At 39.8% G+C, this 26,346-nt stretch overlaps 1 protein-coding gene across 2 annotated transcripts in view; it reads left to right on the plus strand.

Moving 5' to 3' along the window:
• Positions 1 to 8,502: 8,502 nt before the first annotated feature.
• fanca (FA complementation group A) overlaps positions 8,503 to 26,346 on the plus strand; it is a 77,611-nt gene continuing 59,767 nt past the window's right edge. Inside the window, exons 1-12 of one of the 2 annotated variants that reach the window (XM_088997589.1) lie at positions 8,503 to 8,700; positions 8,979 to 9,085; positions 9,209 to 9,305; positions 9,954 to 10,093; positions 12,784 to 12,879; positions 18,139 to 18,212; positions 20,290 to 20,399; positions 22,749 to 22,847; positions 24,704 to 24,767; positions 24,918 to 25,030; positions 25,168 to 25,244; positions 25,407 to 25,548. In XM_088997589.1, coding sequence (XP_088853715.1) covers positions 8,640 to 8,700; positions 8,979 to 9,085; positions 9,209 to 9,305; positions 9,954 to 10,093; positions 12,784 to 12,879; positions 18,139 to 18,212; positions 20,290 to 20,399; positions 22,749 to 22,847; positions 24,704 to 24,767; positions 24,918 to 25,030; positions 25,168 to 25,244; positions 25,407 to 25,548 — 1,180 coding nt within the window. In that variant the 5' untranslated portion in view covers positions 8,503 to 8,639. The remainder of the gene's footprint in view (positions 8,701 to 8,978; positions 9,086 to 9,208; positions 9,306 to 9,953; positions 10,094 to 12,783; positions 12,880 to 18,138; positions 18,213 to 20,289; positions 20,400 to 22,748; positions 22,848 to 24,703; positions 24,768 to 24,917; positions 25,031 to 25,167; positions 25,245 to 25,406; positions 25,549 to 26,346) is intronic. The other variant, XM_088997590.1, reaches the window with a different exon arrangement.

Below are 26,346 nucleotides of genomic sequence, written 5' to 3' on the forward strand. Positions count from 1 at the left end.
GTTGAAACTCCTTCTGCCACATGCACATATGGATACCCTTATGTTTGAATAAAATATTTGTTATATAGTCGAGCACAGAAGTCCAATAACAAAACACCACTCCTGTTCTGATCGGGGGGGCATTCCTCCCAATCACGCCCCTCCAGGTCTCACTGTCATTGCCCACATGAGCATTGAAATCGCCCAGCAGAATAAGGGAGTCCCCAGGGGGAGCGCTCTCCAGCACATCCCCTAATCCTTAGGGGGTCCTACCCATCCTTTTTGGAGACCTTAGGGCCTAAGGTCTCCAAAAAGAATCTGTACACTGAACTGCTGTTTGGTGCATATGCACAGACAACAGTGAGAACCCGTCCCCCCACCTGAAGACGGAGGGAAGCAACCCTTTCGTCTACCGGGGTGAATCCCAATGTACAGGCGGCGAGTCGGGAGGCAATAAGTACACCTGCTCTACGCCTCTCACCGTGGGCAACTCCAGAGTGGAAGTGAGTCCAACCCTTTTCGAGAGGGCTGGTACAGGAACCCAGGCTGTGTGTGGAGGCAAGCCCAACTATGTGGAACATGCAAATACGATTTTCTCATATCATTACAACGGAATGGTCATGCCGGGAGTCCTTTTAACTGCCACTGATTGGAACGACCAACAGCTGTGCAGCTGCAGGCGGGGCCGACAGCGCCACCCGTTGGTCGTCAACCAGATTGTGACACTTATGATTGAAAATAACATGTAAATAAATTAAAGTCTAATGTTTCAAAATATTGTTTACATTTTAAAAGTATCATACCAAAACAAACATTTGTTCTGTTACTACAACACACAACACAGTTAAATGTTTTGAAAGTGGGGAGCATGGGGGAAACTTCGATTTTTTTTTTTTTGTGACTGGTTTGCATATGTTGACCACCACCAGATTGTAATGATTTTGGTATGTTTCAATAGAAGTAAGATGAATTGGCCCTCCTCTTTCTTTCATTTTTCCATATGTAACCCTCAGTCGAAAACGTTTCTACATGTTTTCAACAAAAACTTTGTTTGGCATGACACATCTCAACCCTCTAAGTGAATTCAAACTGAATAAATAAGTAATGAGTACATGAAATTGTTTTCCATTTTAGCTCTCTGGTGCGTCCTTTATATTGATTTTCTTATTCGATTCAATAATGTTTTTTTTTTCAATTAAAATAAGTGAATGTGTCTATTATCTCATTAAATACACGGAGCAGAAGAAAAGGGGCGCCCTTTGTGAAGCAGTGAGCCCTCACAGTGCTTCATGTGACCACACACTCATCTGATCTCACGTAGGTAGTTGGTGAATGCTGTCTTTCTTCATATCTTCATATCTATCCTGGCTGACATCATGAGGTAGGCGGGGGACACCCCAAGTCGGTTGCCAGCTAATCGCAGGCCACACTGTGACGAACAACCATCCGTGCTCACATTCACACACCGAGGGACAATTTGAGGTACTCAATCAGCCTGTTTTAGGAATGTGGGAGGAAACCCACACAGGGAAGAACATTGAAGCTCCACACGGGAAGGCCAGAGGTAGAATTGAAACCGGGCCTCTGCACTGTGAGGTGGATGCAGTGACGACTTGTTCACCGGGGCACAGATCTCATCTGACATAGAAAATACTTATTGGAGGTTTTCCTGTATTTTTTGAAGAATGTTTTGTTTTCCTGTTGTTTTGTGCACACGCTGCCCTAAATTGCCTCTAGATGTGTAAAGTTGACATGCTCAACACTGGACTACCGGGCCATCTACCTATCTGTCTATCTGCCTGCCTGACATTCGTTCGTTGGAGGAGAGTGGAGTGGCCTTCTTTCCTCCACATGCTTATTAATATCGGATGATGAGGATTTTGGTTATCCAAATACAGGCTGCAGTCGATGAACAGTACCATCAAAGGGTTCATTTGCGGAATGTTCCGGACACACATGATTTACAGACAATGGCTGCATGATCACGACTGTGTCCACATCATGGACACACAACACATTTATTTCATCAGAAGGATAATACAAGGAATAACACATTTATTTCATCAGAAGGACGGTATCAAGACTGGCGTGACACCGAGGCGGCATTCTTCCAAAACAATTCCTAGTTTTTATCAGTTTGTCTCCACAAAGTCTCCAGTAAGCAGCGTATCAAGGTTAACAGATGGCTCCAAGAGTGAACTTGGTTCACTCTGCGTATTAGAAGGTCATACAGGCTAGAATAAGTATGGCGTAAGACACACTTCATGACATTATTGAAGACGCACATCATTACATTGTTGAAGACGCAAATCATGACATTATTTTCATGACATATTGAGAAAAGCAAAATACCATGGCAGAGTCTTAACTAAACACATTATAATCAGAAATAATCCTTGTCTGACTCTCTTTGTCTGTCTGTCTGACTCTGTCTCTCTCTCTCTGTCTGTCTCTGTCTGACTCTGTCTCTCTCTCTGTCTGTCTCTGTCTGTCTCTGTCTCACTCTCTCTCTCTCTCTCTCAGCTTGAGGGCTTGTGGACACTGCAGACTTAAACTCAGCACCGGAGTCCCCTGAAACTGCAACCGAGCGATGTTTTTTTTTTTTTTTTTTTGAGGGAGTGGGGGGTTGTTTCAAGCATTTGTTTAAGAGCCCCAAAATTCTTCATATGACATTATGACTGATAGGTGTTTTCTTTCTGTGGGTGTGTTATGTATTTGATTCAGGTGTCAGCTATTTGATATATCGTTGTACTAAATTCATCCTGTCTACTTGATAACTAATGTTAAGCAGATTCCTTACTTACAGACAGTGTATTGTAGGTGTTCAAATACCTGACATGTTTCGGCGACTACTTCCGCCTTCGTCAGAGTGTGACAGAGTGACACTCTGACGAAGGCGGAAGTAGTCGCCGAAACATGTCAGGTATTTGAACACCTACAATACACTGTCTGTAAGTAAGGAATCTGCTTAACATTATTTGATACATCGTTGTGTGATGTTTCAGCTTCTACTGATGCCCTTCATCGCTCAACCCTCAGAAATAGTGTTTTCTCTCTCTCTCTCTCTCGCTCTCTGTCTCTCTCGCGCTCTCTCTCCCTGTCTCTCTCTGTCCCTGTCTCTCTCTCACTCTCTTTCCCTCTCTCTCTGTTTCTGTCTCTCTCAAATTTATTCTCCAATATATTTTTATGAATAAATAAATTTATCCATTCCTTTTTCAAAATTAATTTGTTCATACTAAGGGCCTATTTCTTATTCATAAATGCAAGCAAGTATGAAACAGAAACTTTTCACATGTTCATCTGAAGTCAACAGTCTCAAACTTTGCTCAACTGGACAGTGACTTTAAACTTGACCGACAAATTGGTGCTGTTGTTAAATCCAGCTTCTTTAATCTTAGGCAATTGGTTAAAATAAAACCTTTCCTTTCTCATGAGCACCTTGAAGCAGTAATTCATGCCTTTGTCACATATTGGCTCGATTACCGTAATGTGCTTTACTTTGGAGTCAGCCAATCCTCCATGAAGCGTCTCCAGCTGGTCCAGAATGCTGCTGCTCGCCTCTTGACTGGTACTCGTAAGGTTCCCTATACATGCTCGAGTTCTTTTCAAGATCTTATTTGTCTTAAAATCATTAAATTGGCTCGGTCTTCCTTACCTCTCCGAGCTCATCCACCTCTGCACACCTTCCTGACGCCCCAGATCTGCTGCCTAGACATTATTAGATGTGCCAAAAACTAATTGGAGGCTCAAAGGGAATTGAGCCTCTTCCGTTGCTGGTTCCACTCTCTGTAATAACCTGCCACTGAACATTCGGTAAGTCCCCTCGCTGTCCATCTTTAAAACCTGTTTCAAAGCTCACCTGTACTCTTTGGCGACTCAGCATGATTCAGACTTGATCTTGGTTTCACTCCCTGGTGCTTTCACTAACGTTGTCACTGCTTTATTTCCTGTATATATTACCTGTCCATGTTAACCGCATTGTTGCAGCTTCAGCTGTTGTTAAAGCACTATATAAATCAATATGTATTGTATTGTGTTGTATTGTATGTTCACTTTGACACTCTTTCCTACATTAGACAAATCAATGATTGTAGGTAAATATTGTTACAACTTTTAATGTATTTGAATGTGTGTGAAACCCTTGGTGTTGTTTTTGTACATTGTACACTCAGTCATATCATGTCATATACTATATTTGTGTCACTTTGTTAATCTCATCGACTTTATATACTGTTCTGCAATGTTCTTTCTAATTGTCCATGCGCCTGAGAATTTCTTGGACCACGGTGATAACATGAGACATGCACACTGCGGCAGACTTTGAGAAATGAAATGCTCGAAAAGATTCATGAAGGACATCTTGAAATTGAAAAGTGCAACAAAAGAGCATAGTATTTTTATTTTTTTTTAACTTTATGTTACTTCGGGGTTGAGCTGGTGCGTGTGGCTGCCGCTTCTCACCCGCAGAAAAAATATCATTTGACTGTAAAGTGTCCTTGGGAGTTTTGAAAGGCGCTTATAAATTAAATGTATTATTATTATTATTATTATTATTATTATTATTATTATTATTATTATTATTATTGTTATTATCACCAAAATTGAGATCATAACATGTTACATGAAGTATGTATGTTACAAAAAATTTCAAACCACATTTATATTGAAATGAAATATGTCATTGAAAAGTGAATATTGCGACATGAATAACCTTTATAGTTTGTAAGAATTGGTTAGAATTCACGGCACATTTCATGTAGTAAATTCTCCCAAATTGACTTGTCCAGGAGTCGACGTATGTAAATTTCTGATAATCATAAATTTTACAACATCAGAGCTATAATCAATTGGAGTGTGATACTAATGATGCTTTTATCACAAAATGTGAGTCTAAAAGTGCTTGAAAAGGTGAACATAATGTTGACTTGCTATGATTTTCACAACTATAGCGCGATATATAATCAATCTAACGACAAGGGCAAGGAACATCCTACTGGACCCTCCACCCCACTAGCTGCCCACCACATTTTCCAGGTTTTCCTCTCAGGCAAACGCGACCAATCCATGCACACCAAATTAAGCAGACACTTAAACTTCCCTCAAGCAATGAACAACCTAAACAGTAACCAAAATCTCCTTGTATAGTGGCTCTTACAATTTTTCACAACCCAGTGGAACAGCATATAATAGTAGCTCCAGCTATGTCTTCATTTGAACAATGTTACTGACATGTATTCCACAGAACTAGACCCTTTAATACACTCAAAGACATCTGCACAATTGCGCACTTTTGTAGAAATAATGCTACTGGTCACTTTATGATTTTTGGCACTAGCTGTCCAACTGGAGTGGTGGGCCGTCAGAGCCAGCAAGGCCTTCTCTGCTGGCCTAACATAATCAGACATCATTATCATAATTCTAATAAAAGTCAATTTCATTAAAAAAGTATTTTTTCTAAATATATATATATATATATATATATATATATATATATATATATATATATATATATATATATATATATATATATATATATATATATATATAATTATTCTACATACTGTTTTCTTGATGTTATATCCATTTGGTTATGCTCCTTTCAGTGTTGTAGTTTTAGGTCAGAGTTTTTAATCCAATCAGAATTCAGCTAGCTTGTGTCGCCAGGCTGTATGAAATCTGACCGACGCCTTCAGAATCAACAGTGAGGGCGTCTGTGCACTGTACATGAACGGGCACATGTAGGTGATATACAGTTGCGATAGCCAATCAGATCACGAGTTGGCACAGTAAGGCCAGCGAGAGGGCCTCGCGTTGAACATGACATGTACGCGTCCTGTGATTGGATACTCACTTTACTTCAGCCCTCAGCGGAGGCAGCGCTATGCAAATCAACCAAGCTACAACAGATCAGACCCGGAAAGTTTAGCAGAAAAACCAAGTATATCTACTCGCTTTTTTAACCCACAATGGCTGAAGGAGAGGACAACTCGCTGTCGCATGTAGGTCTATTCTCAAAAACAAATGAAAAAGATTTGTTTACTTTTATTTTCAACAAATAGTTCGTTTTGTGAACGTCTTGTTGTTTTTCTTATATTAAACTGACATTTTGTAATTTAGCGTAAAATCTTGTTAAAGATTGCATATTCTTGGTGGACTTAATAAAACTGTTGACAAATGATTTTAAATTTCCTTTTATTTTTAAGTGTTTGCAGTATCACGTATAGCAGGGATGCTCATTACGTCGATCGCGATCTACCGGTCGATCGCGATCTACCGGTCGATCGCGGAGGTAGTACTGGTCGATCGCAGCGTGACAGTAAAAAAAACATTTGTCAGCCTATCAAACGTCCCGTCACTTGATTGACATACAAGGCAACCATTCAGATGACAACTGAATTTTTACCTTTAGGTCGCCGTGCATCCGTAAACAACGGCGCTAAACGCAGCAAAATTTACAAGCTAGTCAGCAAATTACCTCAGATTTTAAGCCCTTGCTAAAACATATGGTGATTAAAATGAGTGAGAAACCTGGTTAAAGTAAGGGGGTAAAACATATTACTTTCATACGGAATGGGAAAATGTGGAGCGGCATTTTCGGACTGTTCATGGAAAATACGACATTGACTTCCCGCCGAAAAGCCAGCTGAGAAAGAGAACGGTGGACGAACTAAAATCCCAGTTGTCCGGACAGCAGTCATTTTTCACTCAACATACTTCAAAAGCGAAAGCCGCCAACCGAAGCATTGTTTCCGATGAGTCACGCCATCGTTAAAAACAATAAGTCCTTCCAAGACGGAGAGATGGGAAAAGAAGCATTCGTTGAAGCAGCTGACTCCTTGTTCAGAGACTTTAAAAATAAAGCAGAGATATTATCTTCAATCAAAGCTCTGCAGCTGTCTGCGCTGTGAAGCCATGGCTGAGGATTTAACCCAGCAAATGTGGAAAGACATCGGAGATTGTGAGTGTTCTCACTGCTGAAGTCCAGGGCTCATGGGCAGTTCTGTAACTTACTCACACAGGAAAAGTACCCCAACATGAGGAAATGTGCTACCTCCTTGACTCCATTATTCGGCTCCACTTATTTATGTGCGTCAGCCTTTTCCTACATGAAGATCATTAAGTCCAAATACCGCTCCACCATGAATGATGAACATTTGGAAATATGCTTGCGGCTGGCTGTCAGCAGCTACTCTACGGACTATGCATCCCTGGCTGATTCAATTAAGTGCAAGTCATCAAAGTAAACTCAGGTAATTACAAAAAATGTTAATAGTTATTTATTATGTTATGTATATGTAGTTATTATGTGTGTTGTGCAATATTGGCTTATTCAGTTATGTCAGTCATACATTGTACATACAACGATGAGGTTTCTTCAGCCGTCATCTGTACAAATTTGAGAACCAAATTAAGAACCACCACAGACGTATTGCACATACAAAGAATCCTTAAAACATTTGAAAAGAATTATGTTTTGCATTTTTGTCGTGGGTAGATCATTTTGACTTGGTAGTTTTTATAAGTAGCTCGTATGCTGAAAAAGTGTGAGCACCTCTGACGTATAGTGACAAGTTCTAATTGCTGATGCACATTTATTGATGTGTAATTGCTCCGGAAAGTAGTCTGTGTTGGAGACGATTAAGGTGATGCCACGCCCAGTACTGCGTGCGTGTGCTTTTGTAAATGATATCTCCAGCCGTTGTGTCATAAATTATGGTATTACGAGGGATATTTGTTCAAGTCGGACTAAGTAGGACTTCACTGAAGGCCTAGGTGTGAAATGCACGGACCGCCACTGTCAGTGACATCAGTCGTACACGACTGGTCCATTGATGAAAAGGTTTCTTCAACCGTCATCTGTACTTCTTTGAAGGTGTCTGATGTTTTTCTTCTTATCCAAGAGGCTTCGTGAGCGAACAAAAGTCTTTTGCTGGTAGTTTCGGCCCTATATATATATATATATATATATATATATATATATATATATATATATATATATATATATATCCCTACTGTCCAGACGCGGCGGTGCCGGACTCTGCTATGATTGGTCCCTGCTCTCAGGTTGGGGGGAGCAGAGGACTACTCCCTGCGGCTACACTGATTACTTTTATTATTCTGACTGATTACTTCTATAGTCCTGCCTGAGTACGAGGTCTACGACGATGCTAAACAATAATCAAAAATTTGGTGGTGAATGTGGATTATCGAATTGAAAACAATTGTACCAAAATTTTAAACGCTGTCGGGTGTAGGTTTTTCAGCGAAATGGCCGGGAACTCCAGGTCCAAAATATCGTTATTATGCACGTTCTCAATCACCAAAGGCAGCGCTGTACTTTATCTTTCAACTGTTAGCTCCGTTGTCCCGGCTCAAAATGGTCGCTATGTATGCACGTTTTCAGCAAGGAAAGATTCTCTCTGTGTGAATCATTATTGCGGCCTGCCAGATCTCGCCCCTGACTGGCTGTGGTATTAGCCAATGAGAGAGAAGAGCGCCGGAGCGGTGAGGAGAAAATAAAGTATGGAGGACAAGGTGAACCGTACTACATGGTACATTGAAGTTAGTACACGCGGTCTGTCAAAGAAACCGAGAGGGTCGTAGCGTGACCACAATTAAACGTTTTTGGAAGAAGCAAGTCCATTCAGTATTTAACTGAAATGTCGCTGAGTGATTTGCGTAATTGTGTCTCTCAGAAAAGAACTGTGTCGAGCCTTCTCGGTGAGTAAACAAACACCTTTCCTGTTACAAGGCAATACACATTATGACCAGTTGTTTAACATTAGGCGTGGCCTCTAAAAGAATTGACATCTTTCTGCAATGGGGATGACTCAAGAACTAACGCGAGAACATATAAACAGTTTTTTAATAAGACCCCAAACAAATTGAAATGAGCAATTACGTCATGTGGTCCAGTTTTATTGTGTGAGGGCCATGCATTTTGAACCATTGGAAATTGTCAGATAATGTTTTGGCTCAACTGGCTGCTTACATTCCAGCTGGTCGTGTGGTAAAGAGACCGAAGCAAGATGTTCAGCTGCAGGAGGCAGCGATCCAACTGTTAGAGCAGCAGCATGATCTCTGCGGCCTCTTCATGGAGATTGGGGTGAGTGACTGGTGTTGTGTCATTAAACATTAAAATGAGTGTTAAGAAGTTGTCATTTTCTGTGGTTCTGATTTTTTTTGTGTGTGCTTGATACACGTTCAGACATTACTGTTGTTTTTCCAGAATCCAGATTCAAGCAATCCTTTCAACACTGACATAGCTGAGCAAATGCACAGGACTTCTGAAGGCATCCCTTTAACCTTTTCAGCTTCACTTTTGGGTAAGACTTATGTTTCTAGGCCAGGTGTCATTTAAAATAGCTTTTGTGATGCTCAGTTACCTCACAGCCCCGTTAAAGCATTCTTGGACCACGTCCACTGACAGTGCTGTTCAAAATAATAGAAGTGCAATGTGACTAACCAGAATATCCCTGGTTTTTAGTATATTTATTTGGTTACATGTCAGACACGTTACCAGTAGGTGTTTGAGATTCTCAGAAAACAAACAAGACCCAGCATTCATAATAGGCACGCTCCGATAGTTTTGCAATTGGGCAAAGAGTTACAAAAATAGCAGTGTGGCAACCAATTTCTGAGTTCATCCATTATAAAGAAGAAAAAACCCCAACAAAAACTGGTATGAATCGGGTGTGAATCAGGTGGTTCCTACTTAAGGATGATTAAACCAGCACAGGTTGAACATGCATTTGAGGAAAATGATTCGTTCAAGACACTGCTCCGAAGAACAGCGTTCTTAGTCACATTGCACTGCTATTATTTTGAACAGCACTGTATTTGTAAATAGCTTGTCATTCATAAAGTGTTCTAAATATTCAGGTTGACAGACACTTTTGGAATGGGACACTACCATTGTGGTAAACATATATAATGGGTGTGATGCCTCTTGTGATTGAGTTTTCTGTTCACAGTGTGTGGGTTGAGACAGCAAGCTGCGCAGCTAGACATCCCGTTAGTAACACTCTCAATAAAATGTGTGCTCGAGAGACTGAAAAGGATTACTGCAATTGATGGTGACAAGAGGGGGGAAGTTCTCACGCCATCTCAGAGAGTAGGTATTTTTCTGTATTATTACACTGCAGTGCTTTAGGCAGTTTAGTAAAATTTCATTAAATGAGAGGTCAACACCAAAGTTGTCTTTACCAAAATATGTTCTTTATAATATTTTTCAAAATCCACATATTCTTATCCATCTCATGAGGGTGATCATTTTGCCACTTCCTGTCAAGAACATTATTAATCTGACTGCCGTGTACAGACTCGTGGAGGCGCCAAGAAAATATGTGATGTAAAGACATTTTTTGGGTTGACTTCCCTTTTAAATTCAATGAAATAACATCTTTCAAAAAGCCTAGAGATTGATCTCGCCTAACACGGCCATTTTCTGTTTGTGAAAAAAAATCTAAGATTATGTCTAATTATTAACTCATTCACTGCCAGACATGTGCAAAAATGTGGCCACTCCAGTACCAGGCTTTTTGTCATTGTCACTCGAGTTCCAGGATCCACAGAATAGAGTTTTGGGACTACATAAATCAAAATCGCTCTCTTTCTCTTTCATCGTGCCACATTTTATAGACTTGAGGGCTGGTCATCTGGACCAAGTTCTGAACCAGACACTAAAATACTAATCATCTTGGCAGATGGCCAAATTCTTAAACAATTAAATCATCTTATACAATACAATATAATGCAATGCAATAAATATTTATTTATATAGGAGATAACCACATTTTTAACCAAATTCTTAACCGGTCAAATCATGGAATTGTACTAACCGGTAGTGATTTCTTTATTTTTGTTCCTCTATTTTCTGGGTGTTGTTCGAACAGCTTGTTTGCAAGTTGGTAATCTTGGCTCATCATGACAGATGAACCATAATTCATTCAATTCCTATGTAACTAAAAACTGAGTATTTTGTGTATCATTATTTTCAGTACCCATTCTCCCTGGCAGTTAAAAAGGTCTGTTTTTCATCATATAGGACTGTTTTGAAAAAATATTCACAGGGACGTACAATCCAAAACGCTATGTGAAGCATATGCACTGTAACACAAAATATATTACAATATATCTGAATAATGACATCTAATTTCCTTGCAATATTTTCAGAAAAAGAAAAGAAAAGCAACAATCATATATTGAAAAAAAAAACCTCGGTTACAGTATCTCCATATTGTATGATTAAAAAAAAAAAGGGATCATAGGTACTCTCAATTCCTTTTCGTAAGGGAACCATATGGCTTTTCAATGCATTGTCAATTGAAATGTAAAAAATTAAAATGTTTGGCACCAACTATTTAAAGTGGTGACTTGTCATGAATCATGATAAATGAATCATGAAACATGTTTTATGTCATCCTCGAGTGAGCCTAATCCAATATTGATGATTCCTAGCCCATGAATCCACATCCGACTATCTCCGCATGTCCGAATTAACTTTTGAGGCAATTATTATTTGACTATTTATTTTTTCGGTAATTATTAGTGTAACGTGGGTCACATGGCCATCCATCCATCCATCCACCCATCCATTTTTTTTTATGATAATACTGACCATTAATGGACATGATTTTCTGTTTCTCACATTTGTTAAAAATCCAGCAAAAGTAGCGGAATGACAGTCAGTTTGCCATATCCAGGCTTGCATTCTGCTCAGTAGATTGACTCTTCTCTGAGTTCTTTTCTGCTACTATCACATTTACGTTCCATACTATTTCTTATTGTAGATATAATTAACAAAATCATTTTTACTTTTTATAATAAGCCCACAAGACTTTTTTTGTTTGTTTTGTTGGAACACAAATATTTGACAATCCAATAGGTGATTGTAGTGAGTAAAAAGTGTGTATTCAAGTGAAGTGAAATGAAATGAAAATATACAAAAAAACAGTCCATACCAAATATTAAGTGAACAAAACCAGGAAAGGATTAACATTCACGAGAATAGTGAAACAACTATGCTTATTCCAAATTTCTCAATTGTGGGACAAATAGGTCAAATAAAGGCTTTCTTTTACGTTACAGTATATGCCCTGTGCAAACCTCCAAGAATGTTAACAACATCCATGTGTGACAACACAAGCAACAATGCAACGATGTTTTGCCAAAAATGCAAAATAAAAAATATACAAAATAATACAGTTAGGTCTATTTGAGACAAAATGAGACGCATAAGAGACCTGGTGGCTTCTCTTTCCATCCATTCATTGTCTCTAACCTCTCCTAGATCAGCACACATGACATCATTGTTCAGATGACGTCATGCAATGAACTTTTGAAGCCAGCCACGGGATGCTTCTAAGTCTTCGATGGTCAGAGTTAGTACCCTCGCTTATTTACGACATTCTGGACGAACATTGGGGCCAAACCGTTGACTGCAGAACTATAAAGATGGTTATGAAATAGATATGATCCTTTGCCGAAAGTGTCCCGTGGTTTCTTTGTAACTTCCTGTCTGCTTGTTTTTTATGTGACTGTAGACTTTTTATATGAAGGTATTACAGTTTGAAGGGTGCTTCCAGTTAATTTTAAATCCATTCATTGGCGAGAAAGTATTGTTTTAAAATTGTCAAAATATCTTTACTCTTAGTTGCTAAACGAAAATTCTGTGAGATTTGCTCGACCTGTAATGTTATAAACATCATTCTTAATATTGTCGTGGAAAGATACAGTACATCACGTCCTTTCTGACGTCCATTGAGTTTTTTTCCTCCTGTCTAAGTCTATCGATGTGTCCAGGTCCAATTGGGTGTCTTGCTGGAGTCTACCAGAGAACTGATAATACATGGAGCTCTCTGCCCTAAAGGGCTCTGGCAGGAGTACAGGAATGATCAGGTATGTTGACATTTAGTGGAGACTCCATATACCTGGCATTCTTTTCAATAAATTATTTTTGAAAATATGTAACATTTCACGCAAAAATATAGCTTTATTTCATGTGTGCTTAGATTTGTTACGATTTGTCTGTATTATACTACAGCCAGTTTCTATGTGGTCCATGGTTACGAAAGAGTCAAATGTTCCACATAGGATCGAGCGAGAAGGTGACCTATAAGTACTGTGGCTTGTGATTGGCTGACACGATTTGATCTCTACCAACTAATCTCTATATTAATGGAGCTCAATGGAGCATCCTGTCGGCACAGATGGTAGACACAGCAGTGTTTCGCCTGGGACTTTAAAGGACAACCAACGTCTCCGGACAAGTTGTGTCCATAATTTGTAAAATGGCTTCAAATGACTTCTACTGATTGTATTTTAATAAGATTCCACCGCATATAGCTATATTTTACGTTTTAAGACTCTCGCTGAATATTCAGGAAGTCTTGTTTTTGAGTTGGTGATGAGTCCGTACGTGACGTCACTAAAGGAACGCCCCTGACCGAAAAAAGACACATTGTAGCGGTCCTTCCATCACGTCAATTTATTTTGCTGTAATGTTTGGTCTGAGGTCCTCGTGTTGCACCCAAAAGCCGCCAGAAGAGGGCTTCCAAGCTCCATATTAGGAATTTATCAGCCTGTGGAAACGGAGGTGGCCACAGGAGGTCGCAATTTTGTGCCTCTTTTTCGGTGAGAAATTTCCCCTCAATGTTGCCTCAAAATGACAGGGAATAACTTCTTTAATCGATTGCAAACTTGTATGCTTTCCTCTTCAGAACTATTTGAATCATATTCATAACTGGATGTGTAACAAAAAAGCATATTCTCCGAACCAGCTAAACTGTAGAATTTTAGTTGATATACTAAAAATGTTCCAACACTTTAATAGCGATATGCAGAGGGACAGCAATGCGGTCTCACTGCGGACCAAGCCGGCACAGTTAGCATAGTCACTGCGCAATCCATTGTGAGAATCAGCCGGCTGCTGCCTCACCGCTCGTCTCTACTTGGTATTTGAACGGTGAATGTGAAAATTTAGCGATTTTGAAAAAAAAATCCAAAAATGGTGAAGTTAAATGGAAAAGAACTTTAAAGTACAAATCACTAAATAAATATAACTGTTTGATTTATTATTTCATTTGATATTTCCCTGATGACAGGTGAGGTGAGTGATATTCATTCATTTTGTGATCCACTTATCCTCACAAGGGTCGAATGGGTTGCTGGAGATTATCCCAGCTAACTTCGGGCAGTACGCAAGGGACACCCCAAACCAGTTTCCAACCAATCACAGGGCACATAGAAACAAACATCCATCCAGTCTCACACTCACACCGAGGGTAAATTTGGAGTGTTCAATCAACCTTCCATGTATGTTTTTGGAAAGTGGGAAGAAACCGGAGGACCCGGAGAAAATCCACACAGAGCCAGGGGAAACATGCAAACTCCACACAGGTAGGTCGGAGTGTGATTTGAACTCACGACCACTGTAGTTGACGTGCTAACCACTCGACCACCAGGGCACGCATGCACACAGAGTTTGGAAAACTGTAGGGGCATTTGTGAGTCCAAAGGGCATGTCCAGATACTCTAAATGACAAAATGAATCCCCATATTGAAAGCAGTCTTCCATTCATCACGTTCCCTGATGTGGACAAGATGATAGCCATTATGTTGGTCCAGCTTGGTGAAGACTTGAGCATGGCAGAGTGCTTCTAATGATGAGTCAATGAGAGGCAATGGGTACTTGTTTTTCACTAATTTTATTTATACTCCAAAAGGAGGGGAGGAGGAGGGACGGATCAGACCAGCTGCCAGCGAGTCAGAAATGTATTTTCCATAGCCTTCCTCTCAGGGAGACAGAGGTTGAAAAGTCTGCCATTGGGGAGGGGAGCCCCCGCAAGGTGGTCAGTGGGGGCTTGCTCCTCGTTGAACACTGGAACAAGATTGTGGCGTTCGAAAGCTACTGTCAAAAGGCCAGGGGGTTTTGATGGATGTGAAGGCCCACGGGTGGCGCCTACTCATGGAATAGCAGAACCTTTACACGAGTGACAGAACTCCAGCCCAAGATCCTGCTCAGTGACCAGTTGATTTGTGAATTATGGCATCTAAGCCAGGGGAGACCAAGAATGGCAGGGGACAAGGGTGTAGTAATGACCAATAATTGAATTATTGTGGTTACCCGAGACAACCAACGAAAGGGGAGTGGTACAGTGAATAACCCTGAAAATAAATCTTTCATTGATGGCCTGAATTACCCTTTCTACCTCTAATGGGTACCTTAGCCAAAGAAGCAAAGTCCTTGTCAATAAAAGTGTCATTTGCATCTGAATCAATGAGCACTTGAACTAGGACAGTGTGTGAATTGGATTGGGTATACCTTTATTAGTCTCGCTGTGGAGAAATTTACATTTCACAGCAGCACAGTAATGAAAGACGATGAAAGGAAATAAACAAGTCGAAAAACAAAATACAGTAGCTGCTGGAAAGGTAGCAACTCTTGCGGCGCCATCTTGACGTCAAACGAACAAAAAAAAACTAAATAACAAAAATTGAATGTGAACTTGGCAGGGAGGGAGAGACAGGTAGGAGAAAGAGAAGAAGAGGAAATTTGGCTCACCAAAGTGCTCTCCTTCATTGATGAGCCAGATCTTTTGGCGGTGCTCTACAAGTATCCACAAAATGTCCTAACTGCCCACAGTACAGGTGCAGGTTGACATCCATAAATAGAATGGTTAGCAACAGATTGTCAGCCCAGCCTCAACGAAAATAAATGGCTTGTGGAGACACGCTAGTAAGCACAAACATCTGGCACCTGCTTGCTGTTGGTGATTGCTGATCAGTTGCAAGTGCAGGAGCCTCCTCTGGCTCGGCCTGATAATAACAGGAGGCAAACCAAATCATCGGAAGTGGATCACCAAAGTAAATCAGGAAGTTAAAAAACAAACAAATGGGAACCCTCTGACAGTACATCTCAGGGAGAACTCATTGAATAATGCATCTTGACTGTATTTGTGTTAGTATGAACAATTAATAACGTTAATGTATAAATGTTAATTGGATTGGATTGGATGTACCTTTATTCGTCTCACAGTGGAGAAATTCACATTTCACAGCATCAAAGTTATGACAGGAAGAGGAAAGAAAGAAGTAGAAAAACAATACAGGAGCTGCTGGAAAGGCAGCCACTCTTGCGGCGCCATCTTGAAGTAAAAAAAAAATCAAACAAAACCTAAATAACAAATAATATGACAACACAGAGAGTCAGATAATTGGTAAACCATTATTAATTCAGTGTTTATTGCTTCATTGTATGACAGATTGTTTTATTTATTTTTACTCTATGGACAACATTTGACATGCAGCAATATTTTTTCTTTCCAGTGCTATGTCAATAAAGTTGAGTTGAGTTGGCAACACGGAAGAGCATTTGCAGCTTGTTTACTTTTACAGTTGGGGTACACATCAAAACAAAATCAGTGCATACTTGATGTTTTATTTTGACTTCCTAAAGTCTGCAGACCAATGGATGGTTTGTGACCTGCCAGAACTAATTTGCGCAAATGCGGATTGAGAATAAAATGTTATAAAATCTGTTGTTCCTTTCAGAACCACACCAAAATGGCTTTGTTCACCTGTGATACTTATCACTTCCCCAAAATGTTGAATTTGGAATGACTCAGATTCACATAGAAATATTTAGATAAGACCATTGTATCTTTTTTGTAATCAATGTAGCTTAGCTAAAACCCCCATTCAATTGCATACATCTATTGCGACTTCTTGTGATTTCTTGTCATCAGAGTATACGACTAGATATATGAGTATAGTACAGTGATACCTCGGTTTACGAACGCCTTGGCTTGCGAACTTTTCGGTTTACGAGTGTTATATTTATGAAACTTTTACCTTGGCATACAAACTATTTTTCGGGATACACACGGAGCTGCCACAATGAGTGATGTGTCGTTCGCGAACGAGCCCGTTCTCCTAACAAGAAAATGGTGCCCCCAGCCTTCGGTTAAAGCCACGTGATTGCTCAAGAATGCAGCAGTGAGACGTGGATGGGGGGGTTAAACATTAAAGAGACAGGCAGACGACAGAGAGAGAGTGAGAAAAACACACACGCACACACACACACACACACACACACACACACACACACACGAAAGGGAGACGACAGAGCTTGAAACAAAAAACAAAAGTGAAAAAAAAAACAAATGTGAAATGGTGAGAAAATGGATAGAAAACAGTGAAATTTGGACTTGTTTCAACTTTGATAGTTCAAAAGCAGAGTGTAGACTGGATGGTTAAAATATCCCATCAATCAGACTCCACAAATAACCCGCACAAGCCATCTGTACACTTGATGCAAAAAGCTATCAACACAGCTAAACAGAGCACAATAGATGAGGAAAAAGGTAGAATTATCGCGGAAAAAGCACCTCCAAGGGATCATTCCTTAAGATGGTGAATGAAGAAGGCCATGTTCCTCATCAAGTGTTTAATGCTGATGAAACCGGCCACTCCATTCCATCAAGCCATCAACGACCATCACAAAGGTAAATAAAACAACTTTATTATACAGTACATTTTATTTAATTGTAATACCATAGCACATTTATTATACATAAATTAAGGTATATTTCGTGTAGTCTTAAGGCTTAGAAAATTAGAAAGTAGAAAATTATGTTTTATGGGGACCTGGGAACGGATTATTCTCATTTTAATGGTTTCCTATGGTTATTTAATTTTTGGGATACACACTTTTCGCCTTAAACACTCTGTCTGGAAACCAATTAAGTTGGTAAGCCAAGGTATCACTGTATATTATATAATATAGCATCACCTGGAATGTATAGATAAAAACTGAATTGAAAATAAAATGTCAATATTTTACCACTTGAAACTAAAATGTAAAATATTGGTGTTTGAAGACTTAGTGGTGTTCTTTCTTTTCAGTGTTTGGGTTGAGAGGCAAATGTGACTGACAAAATTAAAGTATCCCTGATGAAATATTCAGAAGATATATAGCCAGATCAGTAGTTTACTTTATGTAAAATATATTTTATTTATCTAAATTTTTGTCCGAAGTAAATAGACGTATCTTGATAGTTTATTATTTTGTTTATTGTCTGTCCTGAAATCAGAATGTCGAATTTAGTGAAAACACTTAATATTGTAAATGAAATAATGGGGGTTGTGTGTTTACAGAATCTACCAAATCTACACGTGGTGTACCTCCTTCAATGTTACAATATCCTCACATTTAAAGACATTTTAGAAAGGTAAGGAATATTTCTCTTTTTATTGTTTGCATTCACACTTCTATCTCAGACTTATTTTTACTAGATATTAATATAGAACTCTTATGATAATTATGATTTTGTGAGGAAGCTCAACGTATTCCCACAATGATACTCCTGGTACGGTTACAGTCTGTGTGTTTTACCACGACCCAAGGTCAAATATGTTTCTGTGTGCTTGTATCCCTGCTCATTCAAAGGTTTGCATTCATTCATGTTCCAACAATTACATTCATGAACCTCCATATCACTATCAGTTATCGTCGCAGGGTCCCCATTGACCCTAAGTGAGGGAACTCTGTGTGTGGTGTCTGGAAAATGTACTAATATCCCTTACATACATTATGACGTAACGTTTGCTGTCAACATATTTTGTGTGTGTGTATGTGTGTGTGTGTGTGTGTGTGTGTGTGTGTGTGTGTGTGTGTGTGTGTGTGTGTGTGTGTGTGTGTGTGTGTGTGTGTGTGTGTGTGTGTGTGTGTGTGTGTGTGTGCATGCGTATGTGCGTGTGTGTGTGGGTGCGTGCATGCATTTGTGTGTGTGCGCATATATGACCTCCACAGACACATTAAAGATCACACCCTGGATCTGATTTGCTGCTCTGGCCTCACCCCCTCCAACTGTACTGCTGACCAACTTCCTATAACGAACCACTTACACAATTCATCTAACTACGATACTCTGTGGCTCCCTACCTCCAAACCACTCCGTACCATTTTATACCATAATATTAAATAGATCAACATTGACTCTCTCGCTGCGAGGATGGTCATCCTGACCCCTGTGCTGATGACTTGGCTTCCCGGTACAACTCGGGCCTCACCAACATCCTCAATAGGCTCACTCCTGTCAAGACCCCCCCCCCCCCCTTTTTTTTTTTTACTTGGTCTGCCTCCTGGTTCATCCCTCATCTCTGTTCCATTAAATGCAAAGCTCAGCATCTTAAAACACTCCAGAAAAATTTAATCTCACTGTTTACAAGGACATTTGCACAGCTCAACTTGCCCATTACAAGGACTCCACCTCTCAAGCTAAATCACAATACCACTCTGGACTCATCTGCCCTAATATTGGAAATACTAAGACTCTCTTTTATCTCTGGAACAAAATCATTTTAACACCTGTCTTCCCCCCAGCCCCACTTTTGTTCTTCTGACACCTGAAACCATCTGATCCTATTTTTCAGTGAAAAAGTCAATAAAATCCACCAGCACCTGGGCTCCACTGTACCCCTGCCCTCGTCTGACCTCACCCCATGCTGCAATAATCTCAGACTTCTTGATCAAATTCAAGTCTTCCTCCTGTCAGCTAGATCACCCCCCTCCCACAGTCCTGGTCAAATTGCGGATCTGTGTACTATGGCACAACACTTCCATTACACAAGGAACAAGATTTTCTAAGGGGCAGAATTGGCTGAGCACTTTGCTGCACTAGTTTGAATATGTCTACACAATGTTAGCACAGAATATCTGCACCTACTGCTACCCAGTCTACAATACTGGTTGAACCCAGAAGTGATATTGCATGCGTGATTGCAGCCTCACCTTCACTGTATAGACACCATATATGTTCTTTATATAATTTCTGTCTTTCTTTGTTTGCCTTATTTTGCTTGATGTATGGTTTCCAGTGGTTCTTAATCTTGTTAGAGGCACGGAACCCCACCAGTTTCATATGCACATTCACCAAACCCTTCTTTAATAAAAAAAATAACATGAGATTTTTTTTACTGGTGCACGAAATAAATTGTGCATTCATAGGCGACCTTAAAGAGAACCCGTAGAAAATCTCAAAGCTGGACAATTTCAATGACTGTGCCTACTAACTACAGACTAGGGGTGGACCTCTGCGGCAGAGGGTTCACTGAACCCCTGAGACCGTCTCATCGAACCCTTAGGGTTCGATCGAACCCAGTTTAAGAACAACTTTATCCAGACCTGTTTGCATACGATAGTTTAGCTTTCAATCAAGAAATGTGAAAAAAACATACTCGCATCTATCAGTCCAGGCTTCCATTCCTTCCAATGATGAATTTTGTTGTTGCCATTGTTCGTTTTAGTGACAAAGGAGCGAGCTTGTGGTTGTTGCCACAGCTGAAAACTCTGTGTAGTTGGACACCTCCTCAGGAAGAAAAAGTGGCCCTGCAAACTCAACAGAAAATATTGTCGGGTAAGGAAGCACACCCTATTCTGTTAGTTACACTGTCACACAAATATTTTCTCCCATTTTCTTTCATTTTTACTTTTTGATCAGTTCAGTAAATACCGTAGTCATAAAATTAAAATCAGAGAACTAGAATCGACTTTAGTTGACAACAGGTGTTAAGGCGGTGGAGGGACTGAACTCAGCAGAGAATGAATAATTGATGGTTTTTCAAATCTGAGCAATATAATTAGCTGTTTATTTTAACATTGTTAACCATATGTAGACTAAATGCTTCCAAACATTTTCAAACACTTCTATAATGTATCAGGATTATTATGATTTTGGGTTGTTCATTGGAGTTAGTTATTTTATTTTTCAAGTTCAGTTAATTTTGATTACCATATTGTCTGGAGTATAAGGCGCACCCCCAATGTATAAATAAATAAATAAATAGTTTTCCAAATATAAGGCACACCACATTATAAGGCGCTACGGTAGAGCTGGGGTTACACACTACTTCTACAGGGGAGAATGGAGTCGACAGCTGCTGACAGTAGTTGCGAGGCCTGTTGTGTCTCAAAATTACTTCACATTAAAGGTGTACCTGCGTATGAGGCACAGGGTCATCTTTTGAAGAAAATGAAGGCTTTTGGGTGTGCCTTATGCACCAGAAAATACGGTAGATAGGTTCGACTTTTCATTTTTATTTATTTTGTTATTATTAGTTTACGTATTTTTGTTTTTTTTCAGCAACATTCAAGAGGTCACAGTAAGTAGCGGGATACTATAATAACAATTCAGCTAAAGATATAATGAACAATAGTATTAAAAGTAAGAAAGACTGTTTTGATTGTGTCTGCCTCGCATCTGTGACAATCATTGTCAAAATAGATACATTACAATTAGACAGGAAGACGAGACAGACAGGCAGAGGCAGGGAGAGTTACATAAATAAATGCTGGTGGTTTGTTTAGTTAAAATGTTCCTGTTTACTATTTGTTCGTACAGAATATGAATGAAAAAAAGTAGCACATTGTATAATAAAGTCACTTTATTTACATTTGTGATGGTCGTTGATGGCTCTTAATTGACACCTGTTGCTTTCTGACTTGGAAGGTCCTACGAAACTGAGGCAACACATTATCATTCATCATGTTGATGATTCTCATAGCATTTTCTGGATGGAACTGTTCAATAAAACCCTGCACAAATTGAGGACCTCATTATGGTCAGCAACAAGCTCCTCGATGTCATCTGCATCCACTTCGAGTCCCGTAGGTGCTGGCAGAGATTTTATTCCAACAAAAGGCGCGAGTCCGATGATTCCACGGACGCGGAATAAAACGCGTCATTAGTCACGTGAAAGCATCGACTAAATAACGCCTTTGTGTAAACTTCATACAAAGGCGTCATTTAGTCGATGTGTGGCATCACATGTGCACATCGCGGCTGTCATGTGAATCTCAGCCTGACGCACTTCCCTGAGAGTAACATTCTTCATTTCCACCATTGCCATCATCCTTCGCCTAAACTTTACACAAAGGCGTTATTTAGTCCATGCTTTCACGTGACTAATGATGCCTAAATTATCACGTGCGAGTTGACAGCTGGGGCGGTGCCGCCGCTCGCGACACTTCAATTTCATTTCATTTCAATGAGTCGCTGAAGCTTTACACTGTAAAGCTTTTAGGTGAAGGATGGTGGCAATGTTTTTTTTTTTTTTTTTTTTTTTTTTTTTTTGACAACGATACTAGTGCAGCGTGTTCTACCGGAAACAAATTCCTTGTGTGTTCTACATACTTGGCAATAAAGATGATTCTGATTCTGATGTTACTCTCAGGGAAGTGACACACAGCGTGAGAGATGTGTCAGGCTGAGATTCGCATGACAGCCGCGGTGTGCACATGTGACGCCAAACGCACACCTTGTTCGTGTTTCTCAATGATCTCCTTCTCCTCGACAGTGATTTTATTTTTTGTGTCTTCTCTGGCTGAACACGAGCCTGTGGTGTTTTTTTTTCGGTCCCATAATAGTAAAATTATCTGCAAAAAGCTCCTCGGAGGCGATCGACGTGTAAATTCAGAGAGAGGGGGCGTGGAAAGTAGCGCCACCTGGAGTGCTGTTCGGTCATGTGCTTCCGCCGAAGATCCGAAGATCACTCCGCCAGCCGTGGTGGGTGTGTATCGCTAAAAGTAGTGCGTATTTCAAGGTTTAATTTTCATAAATTTGACGTTCGTAAGATGAAAAGTTTGTAAGATAAGGTGTTCGTAAGCTGAGGTCTCACTGTATTCAATAAGCCAAGAATAAGACAAAAATGTTTTAACGTCAAGCTGTTTGATTTACAATAGTCAATGAGATGGCTCTTGCTTTTAGCTATTTTAGGGTCGTTGGTTGGTGTGGGCTTCCAGTCACGTCAGGAACAAGCAGCTGTGGAGAAGATGTGCATCTCAACACTTGATGACATGCTTTTCTGTGAGTGATTAATCATATAGTGCTGTCTATTTTCGTTGGCATTTTATTTACAGAACTCCAATTTTAATACTGAATTGCTCACCTCTATTCTAGAGGTGAATAGTAGGAAGTTGAAAGATGTCTCATCCAACCAAAACCAGATGTGATGTTTAAAACCTGAGACTCATTGTTCAAAGCCACTTTGTTTTGAAAGAGATATTTGCTTTTCTCGAATGTTGCCAAATATTATTTTAACGCAGAAACGCTAATCTTCTCCATGAATGCACACTTTGAACTCTGCAATAACACACTACTGACTTGGAGAGTTGTTCGAGAAGAGAGAGTCAGAACGAGGATCCCCGACAAAGAGTGTTTTTGTCAAGACACTGTTATGCGAGGGATTACATTTCGACCAAACTGATTATACTGCTATTGAACGGGGACATGAAGCTCTGGGCCCATGTCAGAGATGTTTGTTCGGACATTGTGAACAAAGGCTGGAACACAGCAAGATTATCTTTTACTGCAGGCAGGGGACTCAGTCATTCATGACCGACGTCTGACCTCTGCAATCCTCTGCCAAACTATTTATTGAGAGTATATGCATATTTAAGTGATACATTAGTAAAACATAGTCTTCTTGATTTGAATACCATGCCCCTGGACGCCCCCAAGCACCAACATCTATAAACCAACAGAACATAGGATGTCTTTCCATGAACTAATAGATTTTTAACCTGGCTAATGAGCTAACTCCTGTGAAGGAGTTACCAAGTCCTAAATTCTGCCCAATGCTATATCTCCTGAGGATGACAGTTTTACAGGCTGTGTCTGTTTCATATTGACCCCAGATTATCTGTGCTTCAATCGTGGGCATTGTGTTTGTCCAACTAAGCAACAGCATGGAACTTTTTAATATGATAACTTCTATTCTGTCTATTTTCTATCAGCCCACCACCTCCCAGTGACGCCACTCCACGCTCAGTTGTTGTGAAGTTTTTGAGCTTCAAAATCAAAGAAAATATTTACTTTGAATGATAGGCGCATATCTCTTGATTTTCCTCTTCTAATGCTGAAAATGATACGAGAATACGCAGCAATCCGCAAGAAAGACAACCAGATTCAGTTTCAAACCCTCTTCCTGGAAGGTCCACGGATTGCATAGAAACCTATCACGCCGTCATGGGATTGAGTGAATACATGTTCAGAAGAGGCATTTTAGGAAATTGGATGTAAATAAAACAGCAAGTAATTTCTGTTTTTCGCAATTGATGGGGACCAGAAACCCCCTATGAAATCCGTCCACTGTTCATCCTGAGCATTATTACCAATTTACTATTTTTCAATTATATATCTTGAACATTGCCCAAATTATTTTCTCAATAAAGATTGTGACAAAGATAATCATTATTACTATTGTTATTGATATTATCATTATTATTATTATTATTATTATTATTATTATTATTATTACAGTAAAGTCTCGTTATATCGATATTCAAGGGAGTCCGAAAAAATATCGATATAACCGGGACTATCGATATATCCGACCCTGTTTGCATGTAATTTTCTCCGTGCGTGCATAGAAATAGTATCGATATAACCGGGACTATCGATATATCCGATATCGATATAACGAGACTTTACTGTATTATTATTATTATTATCCCATCAGTCCAGCTGTTCAACACAATTGAAAGCAATGACAAGAAAGTAACAGAAACTATTTTATGTATATCTATGACATTGTACTTGTTTTACCCGTGAGAGGGCAGTATGAAATGATGCACTTTAATTAACTCAGGCCTAAATCTATTTTAGATCTGTGGACATTTCTGAGCCAGTTCGTTTTCAACACGGTCCATTTTTTCCTTCAGGGCTTCTGGACACTGCAGACTTAAACTCAGCACCGGAGTCCCCTGAAACTGCAACCGAGCGATGGTTAGTTGTTTTAGGGGGTGGGGGTTGTTTCTTATCTTTTTTTCTTTCTAGTTTTCTATTCAAGCATGTGTTAAGAGCCCCAAAATTCTTCACATGACATTATGACTGATAGGTGTTTCTTTCTGTGGGTGTGTTATGTATTTGATTCAGGTGTCAGCTATTTGATACATCGTTGTGTGACGTTTCAGCTTCTCCTGATGCCCTTCATCGCTTTTTCATGCACTCACTTACACAGACACTCTCTTACAAGCCTCAACTTGCAGGTAAATGCATGCAACAGTGCCATTGGGTTCGATATTGGTTTTGAAATAAGTAATGTAATGTAATTTTATCATCTTCAAAGATGTAATGGATTATTTGGTTGCAATCTAAACATGAATTCTAATCTACTAATTTTCAGTGTCAGATGCTATTGCTCTACAGAACGAATGGACCTTTGCAAATACCAGTCCATTACTAAAATCTCTTTTCCGTAAGGTAAGTGTGAGTATTTACTAAGCACACAAAATGGGAAAATTTGGGAACTCTCTCTCTCTCTCTCTCTCTCTCTCTCTCTCTCTCTCTCTCTCTCTCTCTCTCTCTCTCTCTCTCTCTCTCTCTCTCTCTCTCTCTCTCTCTCTCTCTCTCTCTCTTTCTAAGTTGACTGTGGTCTTCAGTATGGAGCAGTTGCTGCATCACCTGAAGCAGATTTTAGAGACCCATGAGATCAGCTGGAAACGTGTACTTTGCTTCCTATCCACTCTGCTGGTGTACAACTCGTCTGCGCAACCCGGTTTGAGAGGTAACATTTTCAATGTCGCCATTACGGTCTTGAGGATCATGATGATTCTTTTAAAGTGCAAGTCAAGCCAAAAATGCAGCAAGACTGAAAATATTTGTGTGAATGAGAGGGATCCAAGTACAAGAGAGAGTACAGAGAAAAGAGGTAAAGAAGGTGGAGGATTTTAAGTACAGTAAAGTCTCGTTATATCGATATCGGATATATCGATAGTCCCGGTTATATCGATACTATTTCTATGCACGCACGGAGAAAATTACATGCAAACAGGGTCGGATATATCGATAGTCCCGGTTATATCGATATTTTTTCGGACTCCCTTGAATATCGATATAACGAGACTTTACTGTACTTGGGGTCAACAGTTCAGAGCAATGGAGAGTGTGGAAAAGAGCATAAGAAGCGTGTCCAGGCAGGCTGGAACGGATGGCGAAAAATGTCAGGTGTGATGTGTGATAGAACGGTTTCCGATAGGATGAAAGGAAAAGTGTATAAAACAGTGGTGAGACCAGCCATGATGTTTGGACTGGAGACAGTACCACTGAAGAAAAGACAGGTAGCAGAGCTGAAGATGTTGAGGTTTTCTTTGGGAGTGACCAGGTTGGATAGGATTAGGAATGAGTACATTAGAGGGACAACTCAGATTAGAGGATTTGGAGAGAAAGTCAGAGAGGCCAGACTGAGATGGTTTGTACATGTCCAGAGGAGAGAGAATGACTATGTCGGGAGAAGGATGCTGAATCTTGAACTGCCAGGCAGGAGACCGAGAGGAAGACCGAAGAGGAGGTTTATGGATGTCAA

The sequence above is a fragment of the Hippocampus bargibanti genome, linkage group LG05 (assembly GCF_051943395.1).
Source record: "Hippocampus bargibanti isolate YZ-2025 linkage group LG05, ASM5194339v1, whole genome shotgun sequence".
NCBI lineage: Eukaryota > Metazoa > Chordata > Actinopteri > Syngnathiformes > Syngnathidae > Hippocampus > Hippocampus bargibanti.